Source organism: Tyto alba, unplaced genomic scaffold (assembly GCF_018691265.1).
Source record: "Tyto alba isolate M040663 unplaced genomic scaffold, T.alba_DEE_v4.0 Super-Scaffold_18, whole genome shotgun sequence".
Lineage (NCBI taxonomy): Eukaryota > Metazoa > Chordata > Aves > Strigiformes > Tytonidae > Tyto > Tyto alba.
The window spans coordinates 405183-419198 of NW_024881280.1; the positions used below are offsets into that span (position 1 = coordinate 405183).

The following is a 14016-nucleotide window of genomic DNA, read 5'->3' on the forward strand; positions in this document are numbered from 1 at the left end:
TCTTATTTGCTGTGTGCACAGTTCACAAATGTGCATCATGTGCTACCCTTTCCTCTGTCAGACTTTCTTGTCTCTTTTCCTGGAGATGGATAAAACAATGAAATTTTGAGAGGAAAAAAACTGGATATAGTCAATACACTAAAATTTTGTGATTAAAATTTTACTGATGGGTCATATTCTTGTAGTTATTTCTGCCTTTGCTGTTCTTAATTCTGCATCTGTGGATATTGGTTTGATATTCTGCCAATACATAGTCAGCATCATGATTCAGGGAAATACTCTTGAAAAACAATGAGATATCCTGATTCCAAAAAGCATATGCTTAGTTTGAGGAAGGAGTCAGTCCTGTTGGTGACAATAGGCAGCTTTTCTAAATATAAACCAGAATGAGAAGCAAATCTGCTTTACTTCTCTTTGCCATTAAATGTAGTAGACATGTGAGCAAGGCCTGTCATAGAGACAAGAAACGAAGAGGAGAATAATATGAGAAATGGATCTTTATATGAGTTCATAACTGCTTCACCATCATCATAACAGCTATGGCCTCCAACCGTGGAGCCAAACAGAATGACACAGCGCAAGACCCATTGGTGTATCCAGGTTGGGACAAGGGAGAGGATTATGCTACACAACCTGCTATAACAGATAGAATTATTCCTTCCAGAGAGAATAATCATGAAAAAGACTCTTCCTCTACAGGTACTAATAATAATGACAATTATGTGTATATCATCACTTCTGTCTCTTGGGTAGCCTGTCTTGGAAATATATTACATGAACTTGTTAGAGAGGACCAACTTATTGATCTCTTTAAGACAGTGATATAAATTAGAGTGATTCATTTTTAATGTGCTCTACCTGGATGGTGGTGACATAGAAGTTTTAAATTTTATCCCTATGTAAAACATTTATTTTTACTTATCAACACCATTTTTAGTGTTTTCTGTCCCTTTAGTGAAGCATGACTGTGGAATTGAGTCCAGCTCATTACATATGTTATATTATTTGGTGTTGCCAAACTCTCTCTACCATAAAGTTGAATTCATAATTATGTATATTTTCATATCAGCAGGTTAATGCTTTTAACTTGTGAATATTCATCTGGGGAAAGAATGATCTTTTCATAAATTTTATCCAAACATTTGTCCCTCTGATCTGTAGAAAGATGAAATAAAGGAATTTACAAAACTGGCATGACACAACATCATGATGCAGTTTTGTATAACAGGTACCATTTATACCATCAAAATAATGGTCTAAAGACATGATAGGAGAAACACAAATTATTCATGAAATAAGAGGAAAGGTAACATCAATCCTTTCTTAAACAGACAATGCTCAAAGTATATTTTTAATTTAGTGACAGCTATTTAAATTTCTCTTATGGCTGCTGTGTGTTCCTCTGATGGTATGTCTTCTGTCTCATTGCTCCTGCCATTATATAACGTTAGTCAGATATTCTGGAAAAGCAGGACAGCTTATGTTAGGAAGCTGTAAAGCTGCTGACAATGAAAATAAATACAAAAACCTGTTTCCTTTTATTGTTTATGATCCAATTAGAATAAAAAACATAAAGTCTACTCTGCTTAAGAGGAGAACACTGTGGATGATGGGTACCGTAAACCCCCCACCACAGAGTAAATCTAACCAGTAAAATCCTTCAATAATGTCAAAATGTGAAACTGGTTCTGGGAGGAAACCTAGTCTTACGACTACCATGAACAGAACAACAAATTATAACCATTTTCTGTAACTTGTCAGCACTCATGGAGTCTTGAGCAACAAAGGAGAATTGATGCCTGTAGAAATTTTTCTTTATTGCAAGTATTGATATCTGTAATGTAAACACACTGTAGCAGTACTTGACAGCCTCCCTGAAGCTGAGGATTTGTGGTCAACCTGGGATGCAGGTCAGGGAATCCTTCTGATTGCTGTCTCTATGTCCTTTCCCTGTGTCCACAGTCCTTGGTAATCTTTTGGATTAAGTAAAAAAAGTGGATAAGAATAGCAAATGAAAATATCTGATCAAAACATGCAGTGATGTACAGGAGGACGGAAGGTCTCCCTTTTCTTCCCTTTTTGTGGTGAGGATGGGGTAGCAGTGATTTAAAGTGAACAGGAGACTGGAGCGTGGCAGGAATGGGAGGGGTACAGCAACACACATGTGGAATTCACAGCTGATTTAATCATCATGGTAACAGTTATTGCCTTTCCTGATGGTGCCCACCATGAAGACCCAACTCAGCCACCTCTGCCTTCAGAGAGTGAACCAGGACAGGGCAATGAAGGCATCACACATCCCACAGACAGCCCTGGGGGTGAGGTCCTCCACAGGGCCACACTCAGTACGAGCAACGCTGGTGATGACTCTCCTCTGACAAGTACCAGTAAGAATAATGGATCATACTCATTTCTCATGCCTGGTGTGAAATGAGGCATTATTTCTTCTGAAATCGAGTCCTTTCCCTATCTTTCTCATCCTTGGGGTCTGCGTTCTTGATGTGGACTTGAAGTGCAAAAATCTGTGGTGGGATCTGTGCTGTTGCCAGAATTACCTTCTGGACAAGGCATGAGAGACTTCTTGCTGTTACACTTGGTGGTTTCTGTCCTTTGCTGAAGCATGTTTCTGGGTGGTCTCCTGACTGTTCTGCAAGACACGCGCTTTGGTGATTTTGAATCCCCAGCCCCATCTTCCTTTCTTGCACATCCATGGGATCTGGGCTGATACGCTTCAGCACCATGATCGGTGTGGTGGAGGTGCTCTGGTGGGTTAATCAGATGGCTTGCTCCTGTGACTCAGCACCAGCACCATTACCGGGGATAGCTGTCCCAGTGAAGAGGAGAGAGCAGCTGTAGAAGAATGACATCCCATAACCTGTGCCTTCAATCCACCACTGCTCCTCAGTGGTGGATTGCCAGGCAAGACCGCCACAGATGTGGCTGCAGTTTGGCCTCTCCCTCCTGAGTTACAGGGTCAAGTTGTTGCTGCTGTGGTCTCTTATTCTGAAGGTCTTCCCTCTCCATCTGTCACGGGGATCTGTGTATGTAGACAACATCTCTTTCCAACACGGGGAGGATGTATGTGGTGCTTACGGGTCTCAGAAATCAGTGACAGTGTGGAAGAAGGGGAGGCCTTCAGGTCTTTTCTCCTCCTGTGCTTTGAATAAGGAAGATGGACATGCTTTCTGACTTGCTGTGGTACAGGATAGAGGGAAATTATGTGTTTGGTGGTTTTGTGAGCGCTCACTTTTAAAGCTGATCATGCCATCGTCATGGCAGTCACAGAGTCCGTGGATGATGTTAACCGAGAGAAGGCAACCAAGGAGCCACTGGCAGCTGGCAATCCACCTGGAAGTAAAAGTGAAAAAGCAAACACCACAGAAGGTTCCCATGTCAGTTGGATACCTGGAGTTTTTCCAGACATTGAAGATCGTCTTAACCAATTGCAGACCCCTCTTCCTACTAGTAAGAACTACAAATTACCTGCATTTTCATTTATTCATCAGTCAGTTATTATTTTGGACCATGGCGACCAGTTGAAAACATATATACTAAGCATAATTGTAAATTATTGTTGTAGTATGATTTCCTTTTGGGGTTTTATTATTGTTTATAACCTGCTTATAACACGTTGTTAAGGGAAATCTCTTTCTGTGCAAATCAGAGGACATTTGCTAAAAGGTTGAAAATAGTGTTTTACAAATAACCTTTTCTTATATTCTGTTATCTGTTTATGATAACACAATCATTAGTGTGAACAAGGGTAAACTTTCTTCTCATGCCCATGCATACATGATATCATTTTGTCTTTCTTTTTTGCTGGGCACAAATGATAGCTATGTAACTCTTAACCGTTTGTCACTTTTCCCCCCATCTGTATTCCCTCTACATTAGTTTGAATATGTATCAAAAGAAAGGTATTTCTCTGTGAAACCCTTTTTCCTATGTCTATTTGCTGTTGTTGTCTTGCCTATTGATTTATTATAGCTGTGTTTCTGGGCTGCAGCTGACATTTCATTTGTGAACAATTTTTTCTTTAAAGGCTTATTCTTCTGATAGAGTTAGTGCAGTTAACAGTAACTGTTTTCTTATTACACTACGCATAGCCTTTCATTTTTTTTCTGTGTGGTCACATGCTAATAGTATAAGGAATGAAGGGACTTTTCCTTATTCACAAATTCAGTTTCCATACAAATATTCATCCTAATAGCAACGTTTTTTTCCAAATGCTACTTCTCATATACACTGATCCAAATACTATTTTCATGCACTTCCTTGGGAACTAGTGGAATCATCCCAGGACAGATTTTGGCCAATCGTCTGTGGAGATTCTTTGCACATAAGCAATATTATGCACCTATGCTTTTATATCATTATACAGCAAACACTTTAAAGATAATTCTTAGTTATTTAATGTTAATTCATACGTTGTTGGATAGAATTTGGCCTACTTATTTTTCTTCCAGAATTTTATATAAACCCACTAAAATCAACTCCATCAGCATTGCCTGAGTTCTAGTATTTTGACATAGGCACAGCAATATAAATGCAAAATGTGTATTTGATAGAATTTTATTGGAAAAAAATAAATCTATTTTTAATAATGGCTTCCTACTGCAACAAACTAATTTATTGACTTGCTGCCCTATTCACTTAATTAATCCAAGCTGCTTCCTTAATTTTATGTGCAGACATTACACACTATGAAAGCATGTTTGCTACCTTTCAGTTTTGAACACATAAGACCTGTAAGGACTGGTTTGAAGATCTTTTTCAAGGTGAATGTTTGTGTCAAATCTTTGCATTGTCAGTGCCCTGGCAAAATCTCATAAGGCCATATTCCCATCACCCTTTCTTTTTTTTCATTTACTTTCTTTTTTCATTTATCTTCTCTTGGTGCTTTTAAAAATCACAATAGAAGGGAGTTACTAGGAAGCTACCATCATCATAAAAAAGTTCATTTATTGAAGGATTCATTAATTTGTAACATTGACCCATATAGCTGTAAGGGAATGGAAAAGGTTCATGACTGTGTTGACTTGATGTGCTATACCACTCTCCCTTTCTCTACAGCAATGTTTAAGCTGTGGTCTGACATCCCACTAATGGCTGATCTGTTGTCCAAATCTCTATGAAAGAATAAATCAGTCCACTGAAGGAACCCAAAAAATAACTGTCAAAAAGAGAAAAATCTAGTATATCGTCAAAATGAAATGTAATGCACTTTTGAGGATCCCTCCCTGGCACTTGCAAACACCTCCCCAGAGCCAGAACAGCAACATACGTGACTGCATCCTTCTGCTGCTTCTCAGTGCTCAGGGGAGGGGAAGGGTGAATGTAACAGTTCTTTAAGTGCACAAATTTTAATAAATGTCTGAGTGCCTTTCTAAGGGGCTTTGTGGCGGAAAAGCTCTGTCATTTCTCAAGGATGATATAAAGCACCTTGAAAGGAAATAATTTACTGAGATGTGGAGTATACAGGTGAGCATGTTCCTCTTGGTCTGCTTGTTTGGAGGCTAGATCAAGACCCTTAGCTGCTGAATTAGTGCTCTGTCCTTGGTGGTGAGATAACACGAAACAACTCACTGGTCAAAAAGTTTCTTGTTAATAAAAATAATGAAAACATCTGGAAGATTCATGAACTACTTGCTGGCTAAGCTTAACAGAGGGAAAAACATGCTTCTCAGTTTTTTACTTGCGAGCTGCTATGAGGAAATGAGATCAGAAATACTGGCTAAAATGAGTTGCAATGTGTGTTAAAGAGCTTTACAGCTGCTTAGAGTAAGTACTTAATTTGCTCTGTTAGAGTCTGTAAGAATTCAGGGAGGTGGAGATCTGTAATATCTTTTTGTGGTGATAATGAAGTAGTAGTCCCAAATGAAATCACTGTATCTGTTGTCTGCTGATAATTTTTGACTTGGGATACCCATATGGCAACAGCGTGGGCCAGAAATGTAATTGCATAGAAGTTCAGGTGGTATGGCCAGCATAGCAAATATGCAAGACTGGAAGTATGCATTTTGATTTAAGATTTAATACTACTTTAGAATCAAATTATGCAACTTATTAAAAAAGGCAAGGGAATCCACCTCGAAGTTTACAGAGAATATTTTTTTTCTATTAGGAAAAATAATTTTGTAAGTCCCACTCTGTATATAGATACCAAATTCAAAACCATTCAGAGAACTACCCTTTTATTTTATGAAAGCATTAGAGTTTTAGAAATTCAGTTTTCTTCTGTGTAGGAATAAAGCTAAAAGTTTCAAAATTTCTACATATCAGTCATTTTAGGTTTAAATAAAAAAGTAAAGTTCTTTTTTTTTTCCTCTCTCTCTCTTCATTTCTCACTCTCTTTTCCACATGAAACAGACCAGATGTTTGACTTGTATGACAAAATACTCTTCAAAAAGTTGCCAACATTCACATGTGTTTACATTTTCTCTAGAAAATTTCTAGGCAATTATAATTGCATTTTGGTTTATGAAAGTATAGCATAATCAAAGCTGAAATATATGAGAGAAGCAAGAGGGGAAAACAATGAGTTTTGTTATTCAAAATACTAAAACTAACCATAGTTCAGATGAGTATGATGATTATAGTGTATGTAATAGTTTTCAGTATAAATACTTTCTGATGACTTCAGCACATACTTTCTAGAATATGAGTTTTTAATTGTTAAAGTCATAGACTTTGTACCTCGGTGTTAAATATTCAATAAGAGTACTTGCCTAAAGATAGTTTTGTTCTTTAGGACCTACCTCCAGTATATACGGTGATCAAGGACCACACAAGGGACATTATGAATCCACTACGTTCCCTGGAGAGACCACAACAACAAAAGTAGTTTCACAACTAAGGTTGGCACAGGTACCAGGTACGATTTTAGATCAAATGTTTTAACAATTTAAGCACAGAATTGTATTAATATGAACTGAAGTAAGAGATGAAAATGTAGGTCAAGGTTAAGTACAGTTGTTTGGGCTTTGTTCTGAATCAGATAATATTCAGCATTTTCACTAGTAGTCTGAAAAATTGAGAATATTGTAACTCACAATTTTTCAGCAATTTTCATGATGAGAGAAATGCATTTGGAGAATGGGATTGAGATTCAAATAACCTTTATAAATTGATACGCAATTGGACAAAATTCAGTAAAGTTGTATGCAAAGTATCATATCCATGAGAATGTTCAGTGAAATTAGTATCTGAGACAAGTGTTGCAGAACAGGGCTTGCAGATTACAACAGAATAGAAAGAAGCCAAGAGCATGATACAACTGCAAAAGAATGCAAATATATTCTCAGACATATTAGCAGTAAAGTCATTTTTAAAACAGAGGAAGTAATTTTCCCACTCTACTTAGGCCTATCAAGTCCAGATCCAAAGCTCTGTGTTCAGTTTAAGGCACTGCATTAGTTACACAGAAAAAAAACAAAACAAAACAAAAACAAAAACGGAGAATAGCACAAAGAAAATTTTTGAAAGGTAACCTTTGAAGCACCTTTTGAAGAACTCATAATTTTCCGAGAAAAACTAAGAGAGATATGAGAAGAGTATGCTACAAAAAGAATGCTTACTAGTTTTTCACCATGGAGTAATAATAATTAACTAATTAGAAGAAGCAATTTGTTTCAAATGAGATGTAGGAGACTTGTTTCAAACAAACAAAATAAAGAAGTTAGCTCTTAGGAGAGGATCTCTGTCTATAGTGATAGTATCTAAAGAATACTGTATGGGGAAAGTTGTGAAATCTCCTTTACTAAATATGTTAAGAGCAAATGGAACATTGCTCAGCTATCTTCTTATTGACCCTGTTTCACTGGAGTGAAATGTAGCTGACATGACCTCTTAGGGTCCCTTCTAGCTTTGTAGTTCCTTTTTTTTTTTTTTTTTTTGGAGTTTGCCCCAAAAATACCCCTTAAAGTAAGAAAAAATGAACATCTCACTCTACCTGAAAGTCAACCTGATTTTGTGCCTGGAATTGCAGGTATATCATTACTAAGCTTTTTCTTTTGCTTTTGGACTGAATCAGTGACAAAACTTCTCTTCACCTATGCGCACCAAAATACTGTGCTTATCAGAGCTAATAGTGATGGTGTATTTCATCTGAGTTGGCCTGCGTATAACTGAATGATGAAAATGTATTTGATTTCCACAGAAGCACTTTGTAAAGCGAACATTCATGCAAACTAGGAAAAACTCTGACAGTTTAGAGAATGTAGAAGAGCTTGTGTTCTTGCAGTTCTGCAAAACAGCAAAACTACATGAGATACGTTAACACTCTCTCCTCCCCACCCCCAACTCTCCCCACAGAATGGCTGATCATAGTTGCTGCTCTTGTGGCACTTGCATTGATTCTTGCGGTGTGCATTGCTGTTAACAGTCGGAGAAGGTAAGGTGGCCCCTTTACTTTTTCAAAAGACACCACCTTGGTATTTTCTTCATCGAGAGGCTTCAAAGCATCGTGAATGAGTGGAGTAGCACAACACAAGAAAGAGCTTCCTCTACGAAGCTCTGTGACTTGGGATGTGAGGGCCCAGGTCACTGTGTCCTTCACAGGACACACATCAGCCTCCACACTCATGTGGAACCACGTGAAGGCAGTAGCTGTATAGACTGTTTGGTCTTTACTTGTAGATGGAAACTATCTGTATATAGATCACACAGAATTAATTATTCTCTACCAGGAAAATCCTGTCCACTGAGAGTGAAAAATATGTGAGATGGACATAGACAGTAGCAACCATGGGATGAACTGATTATAATCCTCGACCATTAGCAGTGTTGTCTGTGTACAGTGTGAAGGGCTGTATTGGACAATTGCTCTCACAGGTTTAATTTGTTCCTTCTAAACAAAAGGCAGTATCAGAGCTTCCAGTCACAGGGATATATTCTAACATTCCTATCAGAGCACTCAACAGCTTAATTTACACAACTTTACAGATGAAGAAGTGGAGGAATAGAAAGTTGCAGTGATCTGTGCAAGGTTAGCCAGGAAATGGAAAGAACTCTAGCCTAAAGGATAGACTATAATGTTCTTAACTCTTTCTTTTCTCTGGGGGCTGTTCTGAGGTTACTTTTCAATTGTCTCAAACAGCTTTGTGCTACTTAAATGTTAAAGTTGAACCCGTTAACAGAGTAACTATTTTCTCCTTGAATGTTGAATTTGAACTTTTTTTATCAGAGTAACCATATAATATGCGGAGATTTTTGTTCAGGAAGCAGTGAGCAAATTTATTCCTAGTCTTCTGGTTGGAGGAAAGCAGATGTTAAATGCTTCTGTGAAATAGCATCAAGGTCCTCCAAAGCATGGCATGGGTGCTAGAAGAAAGCACTGCCACTATGGTGAGGGAACCACCCAGTCTGTCCCTGCCCATAATGCAGAAGGCTGCTGTGAGACAAAACACTGCAAACTAAATGACAAACTGTCAGACAGAGAGAACTGATGCAGTTTTGCAGAAGTCAGTGGTGAGAAGCCACCTGGTATGTTTGCCCTATGTCTGTATCACGATATCATACTGCTTCTCTGGCAGTATTGTTAGACACCTGTTGAAATAAGAAAACTATCAGGCATACAGTGAGACAGAAAATTCTACAACTTTATTTCTCTGAAGTGATTCTGGATTTGCACAGCCTGAACAGCACAGATTATTGATTTATATGTTACTCTGTTAGGTCTTTAAAAGGAGACACTGCCATTGTTTATTTCCTCTTAACCCACAGTCACCATAGGAACAGACAAACAGGGCTACGATGGCTAAGTAGAGATTGCATCTGACAAGAAATGAAACAATCTTAGAACTGCAAATTTTTCTCTAGATACTGTTAATGGAAAACATATCTTTTACTTGGAGTTTCCATGCAGCTGGGAGTGAGTTGCAAAGAAAGTGTGTGTGAGTACACGTATATGTATGAATTCATGGATTAGACCCTACTAGTATAAGTTAATCACTGTAAGGAAAACTTTTTGAAGCAGGGTTGTACTCTGGTATGCTTGAAACAAGTGGAGCTTTTTCTTTCACTTTAACAGGATCCTAATGATAACAAGAATAAGTTAAGAATCCTTTTTTCATCTATTCTGATAAGTGCCGATAGGCTGAAAATTCAGAGAGATAGTTGTTGTGCAGCCAGCATAGTGCACACGAATGATGACTAGTCTGAAGCTAACACTTCTCAGAGTAGTACTCTGAGAAAACTAGGCAGCTGAGGAAGAAGGACTGAGCACTGACATGTTAGCTGAGCAGGAAGTTGAGGATGTTTCAAGTATTTGTTTAAAAAGTGAGAGCAATCTGTGTTTTTATTTGTGCAATGTTGTTAATTACATTTTTTAAGTGAATGCTAACTGCAGCATCTCCAGTTTCTGTCTCATTTTCTTATTTGGGTTGTCTGAAAAAGCCTAATGAAGCGTAGGCCTTAGATCCAAGTTAGTTCACTTCCTGATCCCAACGATTTATCCTTTCCAGTTAGGAGGTCAGTATGGCAGAGCATGCAATTGGGCCTTCTCAGTAAATAGGAAATTGGTCAGCTCTAGTATTTCTAGTATTTCCTTTTTTTTTTTTTTTACTTTTTAATTGATGTTGTCATAAGTTATCATCTTAACCAAAAAGGCCAAGGTTCAGTGTGGTATTTGTGTGTTCATTCAGAGCTACATATAGAATTTCTTAAGGCAGAATTGCAGTGAGTGTAACTTTAAAAGCACAGTAGCTATTTCGTATCTTAATATCATAAGGAGCTGTGTTGTAATAGTAGCAAGAGTAGTTCTCTGTATTGCCTTGATGCTGGCCGGCTTCTAGGCCTGACATGCTAGTACAAAGAAGGAAAAAGTTGTCTGGTATAATAAGGTGAGAGCTTGATCCAAATTTCCTTAAGCATTTTCAAAGGTGTGATCGCAAGTGTGGATTTAGAATGATCCAGTCCTTATGGTGAGATATATACAAAGTTCATAAAGGTGGATATATCCGAATGTTAGAAAATGTGTTCTAGATTTCAGTAATTAGTATTATTCCTATCTGTAGTAATGATAGATACAAATCAAATAAGTGAGCTCCTGCCAAATTTTATGCATATAATGGTGAATGCTTTCAAGAATAAAATATGCAATATGGAGAAACTTTACATTTTCCATTGTATAAATTTGCACTGGCAGACACAAGTTTCATTTCCAAGCACCTTTTCCTAAATATTAACTTTCATTTTGTTTTTCTTATTTCTGTTAGTCTCCATTTATATTACTTATTTTCTTTTTATTTATTTCTAGATGTGGTCAGAAGAAAAAGCTAGTGATTAACAATGGCAAAGGGGCAGTGGAGGACAGAAAGACAAGTAGATTAAATGGTGATGCCAGCAAATCACAAGAAATGGTGAACTTGGTTCATAAAGAACAGTCAAATGACCAAACAGGAGCATGTGATGAATTCCTGACTGTTAATGAAACACAGAATCATCAGGATCTTGACATGAAGAGTGGAGTCTAATGATACCAAGCTGCCAAATAGCTCAGAGCTGGGGAAATCAAAATCACATGGAACTTTGACAGGAATTCACAGATGCACTGTGCTATTGATGTCTTTTGAACATAATTAAACATAAGTTTTATTAATTTTTAATCACTTTAAAATGATGTCTGAGTTACAAAATTGACATGTTCTTTTTGAAATAAGCCCCCAATAGTTGCATAATGTTTTCAGTTCCCAGTTCCTATATAGACGACACTCACTGTGTCCTGGGTGTTAGGAGGGATACAAGTTTATGTCATTTTTCCCCAGATGGAGGGTCTTCACTGTGTAGAACTACAGAAGTATCCCAGGCACTTAAGATACTAAACTTGCCATGGTACAAGAATAAGTGAGGAATGAATGTCAAAAGCAGAAATCAAGCTTAAACCAAGAAAGTCTCCTATACAGTGTCTAAAACATCAGAATCCTTCAGAAATGCCTTCCAGCCAGGAAAATCGGTAGGTGCATTCAGAGTCTGCCAGTATTAAAAAAAAAAAAAAAAAAAAAAAAAAAAAAAGTGACATTTTATAATTATTTATGGCTTGGTTTGCAATGAGGGAAACCCAGAAGGACAAAATTTATTTATCTCTATTTTTAAATGTCTATGGGTATACAGCAAGTCTTCTTGGGAGGGGGAATAAAGAGATGAAAACATGAATTGATAGATAATAAACTTCCATACTTTATTATCCTAACAATCTGTACAGTTATCCTTGAGTTTTTGAGGTATTCATTGCTGTTCCCGCTCCCTCCTTCATAGGTCAGTTTGTGCATGTTTTTAATGAGTCTGTTAGGATAATGAATAAAACAGAATGACCCCAGCTCTATCACACATGCACAAATCAAGCAACTGGAGATCATTAGGGAAGATGACGATATTTTATTCCGGAAGAATAAGTCTCTCTCTTCTTCTGCTCCATTTTACTTAGGAGATGTTGCCTAGTAAAACTTGTTTCCCCTGTAACTACTATGTTACACCAGTTTGTTGATATTTTAAAAGTTGCCTTTCTATGGCCTTGCTCTCTTCCTCCGAATTCTATTTTATCCAAGTGTTTTCCTCTTTTTTTTTTTTTTTTAATACCCAAAGAAATATTGCTTGCTAATTGGTACCAGAAGTTCAAATTCTACAGAAAGGATCAAAGAAAATGTACGGAAACTCTCCCGGCCATGTAATATAGTAAAGTAGCTGCAGCTGCATTGTTACATGCTTTTGTTTTGTCCTTATGTGTCTGTTATGTAAAATATTTCTATTAAGCTATGATGCTGTGCATTATATTGATATGAACTGTCAGAAAGAAAATTATTTACTACCAGTGTTCTGTGCCATTTTTAAGAAAATGTATTGTAATGGAGGGAGAATGATAACTTCTGATTGGGCTGACTCAAGAAAATGCAAGTAAAGGCAGTCTAAGGTAACTGCAGCCAGTGGTCTGTGTCACTTGTGGGATGGGGAACATCTTGTAGTGGGGTTATTTGAGTGTTCCTCTTCACTGACCAGAGCACCTGTCTTTGAAACTGTTCTGCTAAAGCATGTCACTTTGTGTTCTCCACCTGAAGCAGTTTGGAGGGTGAGTATTCAGCTGTCTAAATACACTAGCTAGCTCTGGAACATAAAGCACAAGACTGTTGATTACATTTCTCAGTCACAGCCCTCCAGCGGTTTCCCATGTGTTTCACCCAGTCACTCAGTGCCCTGGTGTCTGCAGGCAGATCTCCTCAGGGCCAACTTACTCCTGGGCAAAAGGTCCCAAGATGTAGTGTGATTTTAAAGTACACACAGGGTGTTTTATGACTTTATGTAAGTCAGCATGTTTCATCTATGAATAGTCACACAGCCCATGGTCCAAAGCTGAATCTAATGGAGGCAAGGTGATTTACACTATCAGTCCCTGTGGTCTGCTACCAAACTTCTCAGTCCTTTCATGTATTTTAATACTGAACTGTGTAGTGGGAAGTCCCTTGACTGTGTGCATTGACTTTTGTTTAATGCCTGTAATGTGTTTAAGCAAGCTTTTCTATTTGTCATTATAAATCAAAATGATCTGTTGAAAGCTGTGTTTAAACTGGTGTTATGTACTCATTTCACTAAGTATGGAGATCCAGAGTGAGAATTATTCCTCTCTTTAAAACCTTATCGAATATAGGTCTAAATCAAAAGGAAATATTTCATTGTCTTGAAGGCTAAATTTTTCTTAAAAAAAAAAAAAAAAAAAAGCTATGGCATGTTACTAATCCCCCTATTCAGATGTTTAATGGAGAATTCCGCAAACTCCTTCTTAATTTATCTAATGTTCAGTAGCTATAAATGCACAGACAACACTGGTTGGCTTCTTTTTATATTTTTGAATAGGGAGATGCTCAAGTTCTCTTTATGGAGGCAATGCCATTATTTTATATATGATGATCCTTTTTAGATTATGTCATGTGATTCATGTGAAATTAAGTATCATTATAGTTGCAAAACTAGATGGCCATTTCATATGTGTAATATAGTACATATTTTTATTAATCTTGGTTTTAT

At 37.3% G+C, this 14016-nt stretch overlaps 1 protein-coding gene across 11 annotated transcripts in view; it reads left to right on the forward strand.

Moving 5' to 3' along the window:
* Positions 1 to 12916, forward strand: part of CD44 (CD44 molecule (Indian blood group)) — a 52870-nt gene extending 39954 nt beyond the window's left edge. For 7 of the 11 annotated variants that reach the window (XM_033011136.2, XM_033011153.2, XM_033011200.2 and 4 more), the window contains 6 exons: positions 538 to 699; positions 2178 to 2387; positions 3280 to 3465; positions 6752 to 6874; positions 8314 to 8392; positions 11258 to 12916. In XM_033011136.2, the coding sequence (XP_032867027.1) occupies positions 538 to 699; positions 2178 to 2387; positions 3280 to 3465; positions 6752 to 6874; positions 8314 to 8392; positions 11258 to 11474 (977 nt within the window). In that variant the 3' untranslated portion in view covers positions 11475 to 12916. The remainder of the gene's footprint in view (positions 1 to 537; positions 700 to 2177; positions 2388 to 3279; positions 3466 to 6751; positions 6875 to 8313; positions 8393 to 11257) is intronic. The other 4 variants (XM_033011213.2, XM_009969151.3, XM_033011179.2 and 1 more) reach the window with 3 other exon arrangements.
* Positions 12917 to 14016: the final 1100 nt, after the last annotated feature.